The sequence below is a fragment of the Pelophylax lessonae genome (genome assembly GCF_965119305.1).
Source record: "Pelophylax lessonae genome assembly, chromosome: 9".
Taxonomy (NCBI): domain Eukaryota; kingdom Metazoa; phylum Chordata; class Amphibia; order Anura; family Ranidae; genus Pelophylax; species Pelophylax lessonae.
This window is the reverse complement of record NC_138776.1, coordinates 1,190,799-1,207,381: the sequence shown is the minus strand read 5'-3', so window position 1 is coordinate 1,207,381 and position 16,583 is coordinate 1,190,799. Positions and strand designations below refer to the sequence as shown.

The 16,583-nt window shown below is 47.7% G+C and overlaps 1 protein-coding gene across 1 annotated transcript in view; it reads left to right on the top strand.

The window, feature by feature from the left end:
• P3H3 (prolyl 3-hydroxylase 3) overlaps positions 1–16,583 on the top strand; it is a 95,250-nt gene that overhangs the window by 69,184 nt on the left and 9,483 nt on the right. The window contains exon 13 of the mRNA XM_082269184.1: positions 5,036–5,111. Coding sequence (XP_082125310.1) covers positions 5,036–5,111 — 76 coding nt within the window. The remainder of the gene's footprint in view (positions 1–5,035; positions 5,112–16,583) is intronic.

Genomic DNA, 16,583 nt, shown 5'->3' with positions numbered 1-16,583 from the left:
AGAGGTGATAGATGATCTGTTAAGGCTGGACAGGATGGAGGATGAGGCCCCTGTTGTACCACCCTCCTCTGCGGTGACTGACCCCCCTGGTCTTGTGCAGGATCCCTCCCTAGTCCCTGTGCCCACCCCTCCTGTATCTGTAAGTTTTCCTTCTGTGTCTGTCCCTGTGTCCCCCCAGCCTACTGTACCGGCTCCTCTTGTGTCAGAATCTGCCAAGTCTGTGCCCCCCAAGTCAGTTATTCCCGATAAAGCTTCCCTTCCTAAGTGTGACCTTAAAGAAGCCCCCCACCCACCAGGAGTGGTAGAGGGTACCAAAAAGGGTGCTGCTGCGGCTTCCTCTGTAAAGAAGTCTTCTGTGAAGACTTCAAAGAAGAAGAAGAAAACAAGAGATGAAAGCATCTCTGAATCTGACCTTCAGTACCTGGAGGAGAGAAGGAAGGTTGTGAGGCGGAAGAGACAGACGGTGAGGACGGAACAGGGACAGGATGCCTCAGTGACTGTCTCCAACCGTTCTAGGGCTTCTGCTTGGGATATCTCCTCATCTGGGGATTCTTCTGAGCAGAATTCAGAAATTGAAATGGAGTTGGAGGAGGCTTCAAGAAAGAGAGAGGCTTCTGGTGATGAGCAGCAGAGGGGAGCTAAGAAGCAATCCACCCAATAACCCAAATGGCGGTTCCCCCTCCGTTAAAAGTGGTGACAATAAATGTCGCCAGCATTAAGTCGGTAAGAGCTCGTTCTATGGCCTTCTTTTTGTTCAGCCAATTAGATGCTGAAATTTTATTTTTGCAGGAGACTAGGCTCACCTCCTTGGCAGATATTCATATGGCCAAGAGAGAGTGGAGGTATGGTCCATCTTACTGGTCTCTTGCGGCCGAGCCTTACGGCGGGGTGGCGGTGTTGTTTAAAACCGGCATGGTAACTGTCCGGCGGGTTATTGAGGTGGAGATTGGGAGATGTATGGTCTTAGACGTTCTTGTGGGAGGGCAGGACCTGCGCCTAATTAATATCTATGGGCCGCACACAAAGTGGGACAGGAAATGCCTTTTTACAAGGATCAAGCCATTTCTTTTTACATCCCGGCAAGTGGTTTTTGGAGGTGACTTTAATACTGTGACTAGGCCCAAGGACAGGAAGGACTTCAATGACCGGCTGGGATATGATAGCGTTTTTTTAAATAGTATGGTTAGGGATGCTGGTCTTGTGGATGTGCACATTAAGCACCTCCCGGATGACACAGGGTTCACCTTTCATCGAGGTAATAGTCAGAGTAGGATAGATAGGTTTTTTTTGAAGGAGGCCTCTGCTTTCTCACCCCCAGTGGTGCAGGCGGTGGAGTTCTCTGATCACTGTATGCTATCTGTGGTCTTGAATGCTTCAGATTTCCCTCAGAGGGGCAAAGGCATCTGGAGATTAAATTCGACTCTCCTTGAGGAAGAACATGTTAGACAATCCTTTGAGGAATTCTTTCAGGCACAGGTGACCATCCTGGACTTTTGTAGCAGCAAGGCTGAGTGGTGGGAGCTGACCAAAAAGAGGATTGCTGGATTCTTCAGGGGCCTAGCCAATAAAAAACAGTTTAATAGATACATGACCTACCAACGTTTGCGGAGGAAGCTGGATATTCTTGTCTCGAGAGGAGGAGATCCTGGGGCAATCTCTGAAGTGAAAATCCTCCTCAGGAAGTGTCAATATGACCGGCATACCTCTTTGGTTCTGGAGCGGGACTATGGGAAATACCACTCGCCTGACCCTTACCAGAACTGCAAACAGGGTGTAGCTGTTAAGATGGTCGTTGGCCTTAAGGATAGTACAGGTTCCTTGACAAAGTCCAGGTCAGGGATCCTGGAGGTCGTGAGGTCTTTTTATGCTGAACTTCTTGGGAGGAAGGAGCTTGACCGAGACAAGATGGAAAGCTTTTTGGACTCTATTCCAGGTCTAAATGGTGGAGATGTCCCTTTGATGAATTTGACAGAAGAGATCACAGTTGAAGAGGTGACGAGGGCAATTGAACAGCTTGCCATCAAGAAGTCACCTGGACCGGATGGTCTGACGGCTGAGTTTTACAAAGCCTTTAAGTCTATTCTGGCCCCACATTTGGTAGAGATTTTTAACAGTTGTCTTGCTGAGGGGGTGCTTCCCCCTTCCATGAGACACTCAGCTGTGATTCTTCTTTCAAAAGGTAAAGATCCTTCGATGATTGAGAATTGGCGCCCCATCAGCCTTCTCAATGTCGATAGAAAGGTGCTGGCGAAGATACTTTTCTGGCGCCTATCGGCAGTAGCAGAGTCTTTGCTTTCTCGCCATCAGCACTGTTCGATCCAGGGTAGGAGCACCTTCACAGCGGTTTTAGCTGTCCGGGAGGCCTTGGAGCAGTGCAGGGCTGCAGGCTGGGGAAAGTATCTACTGGCATTGGATCAGGCAAAGGCTTTCGATCGTGTCAACCATGAGTACCTGTGGTTGCTCTTTAGTAAGTACGGTCTGCCGGGTGGTTTTGTCGATTGGTTAAAAGTTTTGTATAAGGGGGCAGAAAGCTTCCCTCTTGTTAATGGTTGGGTTGGACAGTCCTTTGAGGTTGGTTCTGGGGTGCGCCAGGGTTGTCCGCTGAGTCCCCTGCTCTATGTGTTTGCAATCGACCCCTTCATCAGGAGGCTAGAGAGCAGCATGTTGTGTGGGGTACCAGTGGGAATCCCGGGTGAGCCGCCTTTGAGGGTTGTTGCCTATGCGGATGATGTGTCAGTGATTGTCACTGGGACAGATGAAGCGGAGGAGGTGGTCTCTCTGACATCACGGTACTCTGAAGCATCAGGCTCCAAGATCAATCAGGAAAAGAGTGAAGTTTTTTGGATGGGAAAGGAAGGTGAGGGGTTTGATCTCCCGGACACTTTTCCAGTGCCCCAGGAAAAAATTAAGATATTAGGCATTGAATTTGGACCTGGCGATTATGGCCTCAAAAACTGGGAGGGCAGGCTGGAAGTTGCCAATACTAAGGTGGTCAGCTGGAAGAGATGGAAGTTATCTCTGAGGGAAAGGGTTGATCTGATTAAGACTTACCTGATACCGATCTTCTTGTATGTCAGCCCTGTCTGCATCTTGCCAGTGTCTCTCTATGCTAGGATCTATAGTGTGTTCTTCCAGATGCTGTGGGGGAACAGACTGAACCCCATCAAGAGGAATGTCACCTATCTATCCAGGAGGGAGGGTGGCTTAGGTATGGTCAACCCCGTTCTTTTCTTTTCACTGCTATTTCTCAAGTTTAACATTGGTAGTATGCTTGCAGTGGAACCTCCTGGATGGGCAGGCATGTTTAGATCTTGGTTTAGGCCTTTTCTGCGACTTTGGGAAGAAGGTGGCCAAGTGAAGAATCTCAGGGGTCATCGTGGTCAGCTCCCAGCCTATGTCGCTCCGTGTCTGAAGTTGCTGCGGCAGTGGCGACTGTCGGCTGAAGATCTCAGATCCGCTCCGAGGAAAGTCCTTATGAGCCGAGTCTTGAGTGAAGTCTTTCATGACCCACTGGCCTTAAGGGATTGCCCAGGCCCAATTTTGAGGGAAGGGTTAAGATTGATTAATTTGGCTAGAGTCCCCCTTAAATTCAGGGATCTGGCCTGGTTGTGCTTCCACGGGAGGCTCTATGTTCGGGGCAATTTGAAATTCCGCAGTGGGATGGATCGTGGTTGTCCTCGGGAGGAATGTGCAGGTGAGGAGGAGACTATGGACCATTTTCTGCTTCGTTGCCCTTTTAACATAGAGGTATACAAACAGGTTGGGCGGGCCCTCGGTGTTCCTTTCCTCTCCAGGCTGGGTTATGCTGAGTGGGTGTACGGAGCATTCAATACTGGTGGGGGCTTTTGTTTGGATACACTTTTTTTAGTTAGTTTAGTAGTCCGTTATTACACATGGAACGCACGGTGTCAGGTCACCCTTCGGCGTAAAATCCTTCCTGTTCAGGTGGTGGTGTGTGACATTCTGCATGAGGTGGGGAAGATTCGGGCGCTTGAGAGAGACAAGTGGGGTCAGAGGGCTTGGCTGAAGGCGTGGAGGGGTTTCAGGCCTCCCTGACTGCCAGGAGTCTCTTTCCCGGGTGTGGCTTTCTGTCTCTTATCACCCTAGATTTTTTCTTAATGCTCAGTTTTTGATAAATGGCTGCATACATAGGTGATGGGTTGTGCCTCTTAGGCCCTCTCTGCTGCTTTATGTAAATAGTTTTCTAAGAATGTTGGAAGTGGATTATGTATATATTGTATATATTCTGCACATGGATGTGAATTCCTTTGTTTTTTTTTGTTGGAATATTGTACTATAGTTCTGTTTTTTACTTTTGTATAAAATATGTTGCTTGATTCTTTTCAATAAAAGATCAATAGTGTCCCATCATTGGTGTCAGCGGGGGGAATAGTGTCCCATCATTGGTGTCAGTGGGAGGAATAGTGCCCCATCATTGGTGTCAGTGGAAGGAATAGTGTCCCATCATTGGTGTCAGTGGGAGGAATAGTGTCCCATCATTGGTGTCAGTGGGAGGAATAGTGTCCCATCATTGGTGTCAGTGGGAGGAATAGTGTCCCATCATTGGTATCAGTGGGAGGAATAGTGCCCCATCATTGGTGTCAGTGGAAGGAATAGTGTACCATCATTGGTGTCAGTGGGAGGAATAGTGCCCCATCATTGGTGTCAGTGGGAGGAATAGTGTCCCATCATTGGTGTCAGTGGGAGGAATAGTGCCTCAAGGGTTAAATAAAGACAGGCAAAGGTCCTCAGCTATAGTTTGGAGATTTCTGCTGTGGTGTAAGGACAGCTCACCCGTATCATTTAGAGGGTGTCTGTATAATTCTAGTTATGTAGCTGTAGGTGTGATTGGGGTATTTTGTCCATGTAAAATATTGGTGGAAGTAGTCGGTCCTGACATTGGTCACATCTTCTTAGGCTCGGGGGTTCGGGGACAGAGACTGAGTGGGTCTTCTTGAACCCCCCCATTGGCTGAGCTGACATGTCCAATGCCGGGATTGGCTGATCGATGATAATGGTTTGCTCTCTCCTGCAGTGCGATGCTTTATTTGAATGACGACTTTCAGGGAGGAGATCTCTTCTTCACAGAGCTGGATGGGACATCGGTGACGGTGAGTGAGAATCATCTCCATTCCTCCGAGTCTTCTCTCCTACATCCAACCATCCGTATTTCCCCTTACAACCCCCAAACATTATATATGTATTGTTTTTATAATCTTCATGTGGGCGGGGCTTACAATGACGTTGTAAAAAACGCCATCCCAGAAGTGAAAGTACAAAAATGTTCTCCCAACTTCTCACACCGATTAAATCTGCGTGGAGAGAGAGAAGGGACATTAAATGCGCCATAAACTATTCATCAAACAGAGCGCAAAGATAAAACAAATATTCTTTAGTCTGTTACATAATAAAATCTAAAGATTAAAACATTGCAAAAAGTCTGAAATACAGTATCTCACAAAAGTCAGTACACCCCTAAGTGACAATCTCCAAATTGGGCCCAATCAGCCATTTTCCCTCCCCAGTGTCATGTGACTCGTTAGTGTTACAAGGTCTCAGGTGTGAATGGGGGGGAGGTGTGTTATATTTGGTGTTATCGCTCTCACTCTCTCATACTGGTCACTGGAAGTTCAACATGGCCCCTCATGGCAAAGAACTCTCTGAGGATCTGAAAAAAAGAATTGTTGCTCTACATAAAGATGGCCTAGGCTATAAGAAGATTGCCAAGACCCTGAAACTGAGCTGCAGCACGGTGGCCAAGACCATACAGCGGTGTAACAGGACAGGTTCCACTCAGAACAGGCCTCACCATGGTCCACCAAAGAAGTTGAGTGCCGTGCTCAGCGTCATATCCAGAGGTTGTCTTTGGGAAATAGACGTATGACTGCTGCCAGCATTGCTGCAGAGGTTGAAGGGGTGGGGGAGGGGTCAGCCTGTCAGTGCTCAGACCATACGCCGCACACTGCATCAAATTGGTCTGCATGGCTGTCATCCCAGAAGGTAGCCTCTTCTAAAGATGATGGACAAGAAAGCCCACAAACAGTTTGCTGAAGACAAGCAGACTAAGGACATGGATTACTGGAACCATCTCCTGTGCTCTGATGAGACCAAGATAAACTTATTTGGTGTCAGATGGTGTCAGGCGTGTGTGGGGGCAACCAGGTGAGGAGTACAAAGACAAGTGTGTCTTGCCTACAGTCAAGCATGGTGGTGGGAGTGTCATGGTCTGGGGCTGCCGGCACTGGGGAGCTACAGATCATTGAGGGAACCATGAATGCCAACATGTACTGTGACATACTGAAGCAGAGCATGATCCCCTCCCTTCAGAGACTGGGGGGCAGGGCAATATTCCAACATAACGACCCCAAACACCTCCAAGATGACCACTGCCTTGCTAAAGAAGCTGAGGGTAAAGGTGATGGACTGGCCAAGCATTTCTCCAGACCTAAACCCTATTGAGCATCTGTGGGGATCCTCAAACAGAAGGTGGAGGAGGGGAAGGTCTCTAACATCCACCAGCTCTGTGATGTCATCATGGAGGAGGGGAAGAGGACTCCAGTGACAACCTGTGAAGCTCTGGTGAACTCCATGCCCAAGAGGGTTAAGGCAGTGCTGGAAAATAATGGTGGCCACACAAAATATTGACACTTTGGGCCCAATTTGGAGATTGTCACTTAGGGGTGTACTGACTTTTGCTGCCAGCGGTTTAGACATTAATGGCTGTGTGTTGAGTTATTTTGAGGGGACAGTAAATTTACACTGTTATACAAGCTGTACACTCACTACTTTACATTGTAGCAAAGTCTCATTTCTTCAGTGTTGTCACATGGAAAGATAGAATGTGAGGGGTGTACTTACTTTTGTCAGATACTGTATGTAAGACTCAATATATACATAAGACATCATAATGCAGAATGTTTCAGACTCTTTGCAATGTTTTAATCTTTAGATTTTATGTAACAGAATAAAGAATATTTGTTTTATCCTTGCGCTCTGATGAATAGTTTATGGTGGATATAAAGTCCCTTCTCTCTCTCCACGCAGATTTAATCGGTGTCGGTAGTTGGGAGAACATTTATATATGAGACCCTGGAGAATAAATTGGTGGGTGTTGCAAATTTCATTTGTCTCACGGTATTTGTGCAGCGATTTTTCAATTGCAATTTTTTTCTAAAGAAATACAATTTTTTGAATTTTAATGTAAAAAACACGAAATATATAAGTCAATGTTTTGGTAAAAATATAAAAGATGAAGTTATGCCGAGTAAACCGATACCAAACACGTCACGCTTTAACCACTTTAGGACCGGAGGATTTTCCTGCTTAATGACCAGGCCACTTTTGTAACTTACATACAAACAATTGTGTAGCGCTAATCATAAATGGTGACAAAGATAATGATAATAAATATATAAACAAATAGCAAAACAATTGTTTATGTAAACAATGTATCAAACTAATGGGGAGGCCACAAACGCTTTGTATGCAGATCAGTATTCTGATATTTTCTCCAGGAACTCAGGGGTTGAATTTCACAGACTCTCACAGACTCTCATACACTCTCATATACACTCATAGACTCTCATAGACTCTCACAGACTCTCACAGACTCTCACAGACTCTCATACACTCTCATAGACTCTCACAGACTCTCACAGACTCTCATACACTCTCATAGACTCTCATAGACTCTCACAGACTCTCACAGACTCTCATAGACTCTCACAGACTCTCACAGACTCCCACAGACTCTCACAGACTCCCACAGACTCCCACAGACTCTCACAGACTCTCATAGACTCTCATAGACTCTCACAGACTCTCATAGACTCCCACAGACTCTCACAGACTCTCATAGACTCTCACAGACTCTCATAGACTCTCACAGACTCACAGACTCTCATAGACTCTCACAAACTCTCACAGACTCTCATAGACTCTCACAGACTCTCATAGACTCTCATAGACTCTCATACACTCTCATAGACTCTCATAGACTCTCACAGACTCTCACAGACTCTCATACACTCTCACAGACTCTCACAGACTCTCATACACTCTCATAGACTCTCACAGACTCTCATAGACTCTCACAGACTCTCACAGACTCTCATAGACTCTCACAGACTCACAGACTCTCATAGACTCTCACAGACTCTCACAGACTCTCACAGACTCTCACAGACTCCCACAGACTCCCACAGACTCTCACAGACTCCCACAGACTCTCACAGACTCTCACAGACTCTCATAGACTCTCACAGACTCTCATAGACTCTCATAGACTCTCACAGACTCTCACAGACTCTCATAGACTCTCACTATCTCTCACAGACTCTCATACACTCTCATAGACTCTCACTATCTCTCACAGACTCTCATACACTCTCATAGACTCTCACAGACTCTCATAGACTCTCACAGACTCTCACAGACTCTCACAGACTCTCATAGACTCTCACAGACTCACAGACTCTCATAGACTCTCATAGACTCTCACAGACTCTCATAGACTCTCATAGACTCTCACAGACTCTCACAGACTCTCATAGACTCTCACAGACTCCCACAGACTCCCACAGACTCTCGCAGACTCTCACAGACTCTCACAGACTCTCATAGACTCTCATAGACTCTCACAGACTCTCACAGACTCTCATAGACTCTCACTATCTCTCACAGACTCTCATACACTCTCATAGACTCTCACTATCTCTCACAGACTCTCATACACTCTCATAGACTCTCACAGACTCTCATAGACTCTCACAGACTCTCACAGACTCTCATAGACTCTCACAGACTCTCATAGACTCCCACAGACTCCCACAGACTCTCACAGACTCTCACAGACTCTCATAGACTCTCATAGACTCTCATAGACTCTCACTATCTCTCACAGACTCTCATAGACTCTCACAGACTCTCATAGACTTTTTACAGACTCTCACAGACTCTCACAGACTCTCACAGACTCTCATAGACTCTCATAGACTCTCACAGACTCTCACAGACACTCACAGACTCTCACAGACTCTCACAGACTCCCACAGACTCTCACAGACTCTCACAGACTCTCATAGACTCTCATAGACTCTCACAGACTCTCATAGACTCTCACTATCTCTCACAGACTCTCATAGACTCTCACAGACTCTCATAGACTCTCACAGACTCTCATAGACTCTCACTATCTCTCACAGACTCTCATAGACTCTCACAGTCTCTCATAGACTCTCACAGTCTCTCATAGACTCTCATAGACACTCATAGACTCTCACAGAGTTTCACATACTCTCACATACTCTCACAGACTCTCACAGACTCTCATAGACTCTCACAGTCTCTCATAGACTCTCATAGACACTCACAGACTCTCACAGACTCTCATAGACTCTCATAGACTCTCACAGTCTCTCATAGACTCTCACAGTCTCTCATAGACTCTCATAGACACTCATAGACTCTCACAGAGTTTCACATACTCTCACATACTCTCACAGACTCTCACAGACTCTCATAGACTCTCACAGTCTCTCATAGACTCTCATAGACACTCACAGACTCTCACAGACTCTCATAGACTCTAATAGACTCTCATAGACTCTCACAGACTCTCATAGACTCTCATAGACTCTCACAGACAACTCCAGCAATCACAGACCCATATGTGTAGGGAGGGAGAGTGAAAAATCACATAGCGTAATCCCATTTATATAAAAGAAAACATTTAGGTTGCACTTACATTGGTAAAAAATTCCAGGCAAAACATAAAAACCGCGGTGTCCCGCAAATCATGAGTAGAGCCGGTGTCCAGGGGGCGTGGTCACGTAGCGTCCGGTACCGCCCTACCGGTTTCGTCACATATGACATCGACCACGCCCCGGACGGGTCCTCATGCCCGGTGACAGTAATAGGGAGTGACGGGTCCTCATCCCCGGTGACAGTAATAGGGAGTGACGGGTCCTCATCCCCGGTGATGGTAATAGGGAGTGACGGGACCTCATCCCCGGTGACAGTAATAGGGAGTGACGGGTCCTCATCCCCGGTGACGGTAATAGGGAGTGACGGGTCCTCATCCCCGGTGACGGTAATAGGGAGTGACGGGTCCTCATCCCCGGTGACAGTAATAGGGAGTGACGGATCCTCATCCCCGGTGACAGTAATAGGGAGTGACGGATCCTCATCTCCGGTGACAGTAATAGGGAGTGACGGGTCCTCATCCCCGGTGATAGTAATGGGGAGTGACGGGTCCTCATCCCCGGTGATAGTAATGGGGAGTGACGGATCCTCATCTCCGGTGACAGTAATAGGGAGTGACGGGTCCTCATCCCCGGTGACAGTAATAGGGAGTGACGGATCCTCATCTCCGGTGACAGTAATAGGGAGTGATGGGTCCTCATCCCCGGTGATAGTAATAGGGAGTGACGGATCCTCATCTCCGGTGACAGTAATAGGGAGTGACGGATCCTCATCCCCGGTGACAGTAATAGGGAGTGACGGGTCCTCATCCCCGGTGACGGTAATAGGGAGTGACGGCTCCTCATCCCCGGTGACGGTAATAGGGAGTGACGGGTCCTAATCCCCGGTGATAGTAATAGGGAGTGACGGGTTCTCATCCCCGGTGACGGTAATAGGGAGTGACGGCTCCTCATCCCCGGTGATAGTAATAGGGAGTGACGGGTCCTCATCCCCGGTGACGGTAATAGGGAGTGACGGCTCCTCATCCCCGGTGATAGTAATAGGGAGTGACGGCTCCTCATCCCCGGTGATAGTAATAGGGAGTGACGGCTACTCATCCCCGGTGATAGTAATAGGGAGTGACGGCTCCTCATCCCCGGTGATAGTAATAGGGAGTGACGGCTACTCATCCCCGGTGATAGTAATAGGGAGTGACGGCTACTCATCCCCGGTGATAGTAATAGGGAGTGACGGGTCCTCATCCCCGGTGACGGTAATAGGGAGTGACGGGTCCTCATCCCCGGTGACGGTAATAGGGAGTGACGGGTCCTCATCCCCGGTGATAGTAATGGGGAGTGACGGCTCCTCTGTACGGAGAGATCGGGGGTCTAATGACTGAGGCCGGGGGTGTTCAAGTGGTAAAAAATACTGTGAGAATTTTTAGGTTTGCGAAAAAAACACATAAAAGATCCCTAATGCAGATATAGAAGAATTGGGGACCTTTAAGGAATTATTGTCAAAAGGTGATAAAATACAACCAGAGCTAAAAAGTGTAAAATATTCCATTTCATAAAAACTTTATTGAAACATTAAACTGAGAGATCACAGGGAAATGTAGCGATAATATGAGGTGTAAAATCTCCTCCAACAGGTTTCACACGGTGCGGCTTCCTCAGGAACCTCTCAGCAGCACAACGCATTTCCAGCCTCGTGGTGAGCCGCTGACAAACAGCTGATACTGGAGTCAGAGTTGTCATAGTTGTCAGAGGAGTCAGAGGAGTCAAAGTTGTCAGAGGAGTCAGAGGAGTCAGAGCAGTCAGAGCAGTCAGAGCAGTCAGAAGAGTCAGAGCAGTCAGAGGAGTCAGAGGAGTCAGAGGAGTCAAAGTTGTCAGAGCAGTCAGAGGAGTCAGAGCAGTCAGAGGAGTCAGTTGTCAGAGAAGTCATAGTTGTCATAAAGTTTTCAGAGTTTTCAGAGCAGTCAGAGTTGTCAAAGTTGTCAGAGCAGTCAGAGGAGTCAAAGTTGTCAGAGGAGTCAAAGTTGTCAGAGGAGTCAGAGGAGTCAGAGCAGTCAGAGGAGTCAGAGCAGTCAGAGGAGTCAGTTGTCAGAGGAGTCATAGTTGTCAGAGCAGTCAGAGCTGCCATAGTTGTCAGAGCAGTCAGAGCAGTCAGAGTTGTCAGAGCAGTCAGAGTTGTCAGAGCAGTCAGAGCAGTCAGAGCAGTCAGAGCTGTCAGAGGAGTCATAGTTGTCAGAGTTGTCAGAGCAGTCAGAGTTGTCAGAGTTGTCAGAGTTGTCAGAGGAGTCAGAGTTGTCAGAGCAGTCAGAGTTGTCAGAGTTGTCAGAGGAGTCAGAGTTGTCAGAGTTGTCAGAGTTGTCAGAGGAGTCAGAGTTGTCAGAGGAGTCAGAGTTGTCAGAGTTGTCAGAGGAGTCAGAGTTGTCAGAGGAGTCAGAGATGTCATAGTTGTCAGAGGAGTCAGAGTTGTCAGAGCAGTCAGAGTTGTCAGAGGAGTCAGAGTTGTCAGAGGAGTCAGAGTTGTCAGAGTTGTCAGAGCTGTCAGAGGAGTCAGAGTTGTCAGAGGAGTCAGAGTTGTCAGAGCAGTCAGAGGAGTCAGAGCAGTCAGAGGAGTCATAGTTGTCAGAGGAGTCATAGTTGTCAGAGCAGTCACAGTTGTCAGAGATGTCAGAGCAGTCAGAGGAGTCAGAGTTGTCAGAGGAGTCATAGTTGTCAGAGGAGTCATAGTTGTCAGAGGAGTCATAGTTGTCAGAGCAGTCACAGTTGTCAGAGATGTCAGAGCAGTCAGAGGAGTCAGAGTTGTCAGAGGAGTCAGAGTTGTCAGAGGAGTCATAGTTGTCAGAGGAGTCATAGTTGTCAGAGCAGTCAGAGTTGTCAGAGCAGTCAGAGCAGTCAGAGCAGTCAGAGTTGTCAGAGCAGTCAGAGTTGTCAGAGCAGTCAGAGTTGTCAGAGCAGTCAGAGTTGTCAGAGTTGTCAGAGTTGTCAGAGTTGTCAGAGATGTCAGAGATGTCATAGTTGTCAGAGGAGTCAGAGTTGTCAGAGCAGTCAGAGTTGTCAGAGCAGTCAGAGCAGTCAGAGTTGTCAGAGCAGTCAGAGGAGTCAGAGGAGTCAGAGTTGTCAGAGCAGTCAGAGGAGTCAGAGGAGTCAGAGGAGTCAGAGTTGTCAGAGTTGATTTTCACTTGGTCCTATGATGTATATCCTGATCACACATATGGATCAGTAGAGCGGCGAGACGGCAGAGGCTTGAAAGTACATCTGACATGCAAGTGCCTTCCGATACCCCTTAACTCTGGGCTATAATCCCTGCAGATCGAATGTTTCTGTTCTATAATCCCTGCAGATCGAATGTTTCTGTTCTATAATCCCTGCAGATCGAATGTTTCTGGGCTATAATCTCTACAGATCGAATGTTTCCAGGCTATTTTCCCTGCAGATCGAATGTTTCCAGGCTATAATCCCTGCAGATCGAATGTTTCTGGACTATAATCTCTACAGATCGAATGTTTCAGGCTATGTTCCCTGCAGATCGAATGTTTCTGGGCTAGAATCTCTACAGATCGAATGTTTCCAGGCTATTTTCCCTGCGGATCGAATGTTTCCAGGCTATAATCCCTGTAGATCGAATGTTTCCGGGCTATAATCTCTGCAGATCGAATGTTTCTGTTCTATAATCCCTGCAGATCGAATGTTTCCAGGCTATAATCCCTGTAGATCGAATGTTTCCGGGCTATAATCTCTGCAGATCGAATGTTTCTGTTCTATAATCCCTGCAGATCGAATGTTTCTGGGCTATAATCTCTGCAGATCGACGGTTTCCAGACTACAATCTTTGCAGATCGAATGTTTCCAGGCTATTTATCCTGCAGATCGAATGTTTCTGGGCTATAATCTCTGCAGATCAAATGTTTCCGGGGAAATAATCCCTGCAGATTGAATGTTTCCAGGCTATGATCTCTGCAGATCGAATGTTTCCAGGCTATTTTCCCTGCAGATCAAATGTTTCTGGGCTATAATCTCTGCAGATCGAATGTTTCTGGGCTATAATCTCAGCAGATTGAATGTTTCCGGGCTATAATCCCTGCAGATCAAATGTTACTGGGCTATAATCTGTGCAGATCGAATGTTTCCGGACTATAATCCCTGCAGATCGAATGTTTCCGGGCTATAATCCCTGCAGATCGAATGTTTCCAGGCTATAATCCCTGCAGATTGAATGTTTCTGGGTTATAATCTCTGCAGATCGAATGTTTCTGGGCTATAATCCCTGCAGATCGAATATTTCCAGGCTATAATCCCTGCAGATCGAATGTTTCCAGGCTATAATCCCTGCAGATCGAAGGTTTCCAGGTTATAATCTCTGCAGATCAAATGTTTCTGTTCTATAATCCCTGCAGATCGAATGTTTCTGGGCTATAATCTCTGCAGATCGAATGTTTCCAGGCTATAATCCCTGCAGATCGAATAATTCCAGGCTATTTTCCCTGCAGATCAAATGTTTCTGTTCTATAATCCCTGCAGATTAAAATGTTTTTGTTATATAATCCCTGCAGATCGAATGTTTCTGGGCTACAATCTCTGCAGGTCGAATGTTTCCAGGCTATAATCTCTGCAGATTGAATGTTTCCGGGCTCAGGTGTACCGGCTCCTCCTCCTCCAGTCTTGCACAGATGTACCGGCTCCTCCCCCCTCCAGTCTTGCACAGGTGTACCGGCTCCTCCCCTTCAGTCTTGCACAGCTGTACCGGCTCCTCCCCCCTCCAGTCTTGCACAGGTGTACCGGCTCCTCCCCCCTCCAGTCTTGCACAGGTGTTACGGCTCCTCCCCCTTCAGTCTTGCACAGGTGTACCGACTCCTCCCCCTCCATTCTTGCACAGGTGTACCGGCTCCTCCCCCTCCAGTCTTGCACAGGTGTATTGGCTCCTCCCCCTCCAGTCTTGCACAGGTGTACCGGCTCCTCCTCCTCCAGTCTTGCACAGGTGTATGGCTCCTCCCCCCTCCAGTCTTGCACAGGTGTATCGGCTCCTCCCCCTCCAGTCTTGAACAATTGTATTGGCTCCTCCCCCTCCAGTCTTGCACAGCTGTACCGGCTCCTCCCCCTCCAGTCTTGCACAGTTGTACCGGCTCCTCCCCCTCCAGTCTTGCACAGGTGTACCAACTCCTCCCCCTCCAGTCTTGCACAGGTGTATTGGCTCCTCCCTCTCCAGTATTGCACAGGTGTATTGGCTCCTCCCCCTCCAGTCTTGCACAGGTGTATTGGCTCCTCCCCCTCCAGTCTTGCACAGCTGTACCGGCTCCTCCCCCTTCAGTCTTGCACAGGTGTACCAACTCCTCCTCCTCCAGTCTTGCACAGGTGTATTGGCTCCTCCCCCTCCAGTCTTGCACAGGTGTACCTGCTCCTCCCCCTCCAGTTTTGCACAGGTGTACCTGCTCCTCCCCCTCCAGTCTTGCACAGGTGTATTGGCTCCTCCCCCTCCAGTCTTGCACAGGTGTACCGGCTCCTCCCCCTTCAGTCTTGCACAGGTGTACCTGCTCCTCCCCCTCCAGTCTTGCACAGGTGTATTGGCTCCTCCCCCTCCAGTCTTGCACAGGTGTACCTGCTCCTCCCCCTCCAGTCTTGCACAGGTGTATTGGCTCCTCCCCCTCCAGTCTTGCACAGGTGTACCTGCTCCTCCCCCTCCAGTCTTGCACAGGTGTATTGGCACCTCCCCCTCCAGTCTTGCACAGGTGTACCGGCTCCTCCCCCTTCAGTCTTGCACAGGTGTATTGGCACCTCCCCCTCCAGTCTTGCACAGGTGTCCCGGCTCCTCCCCCTTCAGTCTTGCACAGGTGTACCTGCTCCTCCCCCTCCAGTCTTGCACAGGTGTATTGGCTCCCCCCCTCCAGTCTTGCACAGGTGTATTGGCTCCTCCCCCTCCAGTCTTGCACAGGTGTATCGGCTCCTCCCCCTTTGACTGGAATGTCTTCCTGTGATGTCACTGTGGGCGTCTCCCCATATATAATTAGTGATGAGATCACACACGTGAGATATCGCCACGATCGTCAGACTGAGGGGAAGAATTCGATCTCCGCTCTGTGGAGATTTGATCCTCTCAGTGCCACCCCAACACAAATCTGGGGCCCCGCTGGAATCGGCTTTTATCTATAGGGGCCACATATTGTGTATCTCCCTGTGCGCTGCATGGCGTTCTCCCGCACACAGAATGGGGGCCCCGTACTAATGATCAGCACCCAGAACTTCTGATCGCTGTGATAGCCTCTGATTGGCTGTGATTTCTCTCTGTGAATGGAGGAGTGGAGATCCATCGTCCTTCCAGAGAGAGGAAAAAAAGTTTTTTCAGCTGTCAGTGGGGAAGCCGGCTGACAGCTGATGAGTCATCGGTTGCTAAGGACGCGGCGGCCGGCTTCCCGACTCACTGCTTAGCAACCAACTAATTCTTCATAGAAAATCGACCCGAATTCTAATCTTCCTGAAATGTTCAAATTCGTTAGAAACAAATAATAATATTTAGGTGAAATTCCTTTATTTGTTTTCGGAGATTCGGATACATCGGAATATTCTTTATTATTTTATTCGGATACATCGGAATATTCTTTATTTTATTCAGAGATCCGGAATATTCTTTATTATTTTATTCAGAGATTCGGATACATCGGAATATTCTTTATTTTATTCGGAGATTCGGATACATCCGGAATAATCTTTATTTTATTTGGAGATTCGGATACATCGGAATATTCTTTATTATTATCTTTATTATTTTATTCAGAGATTTGGATACATCCGGAATATTCTTTATTATTATCTTTATTATTTTATTCAGAGATTCGGATACATCGGAATATTCTTTATTTTATTCGGAGATTCGGATACATCCGGAATATTCTTTTTTTT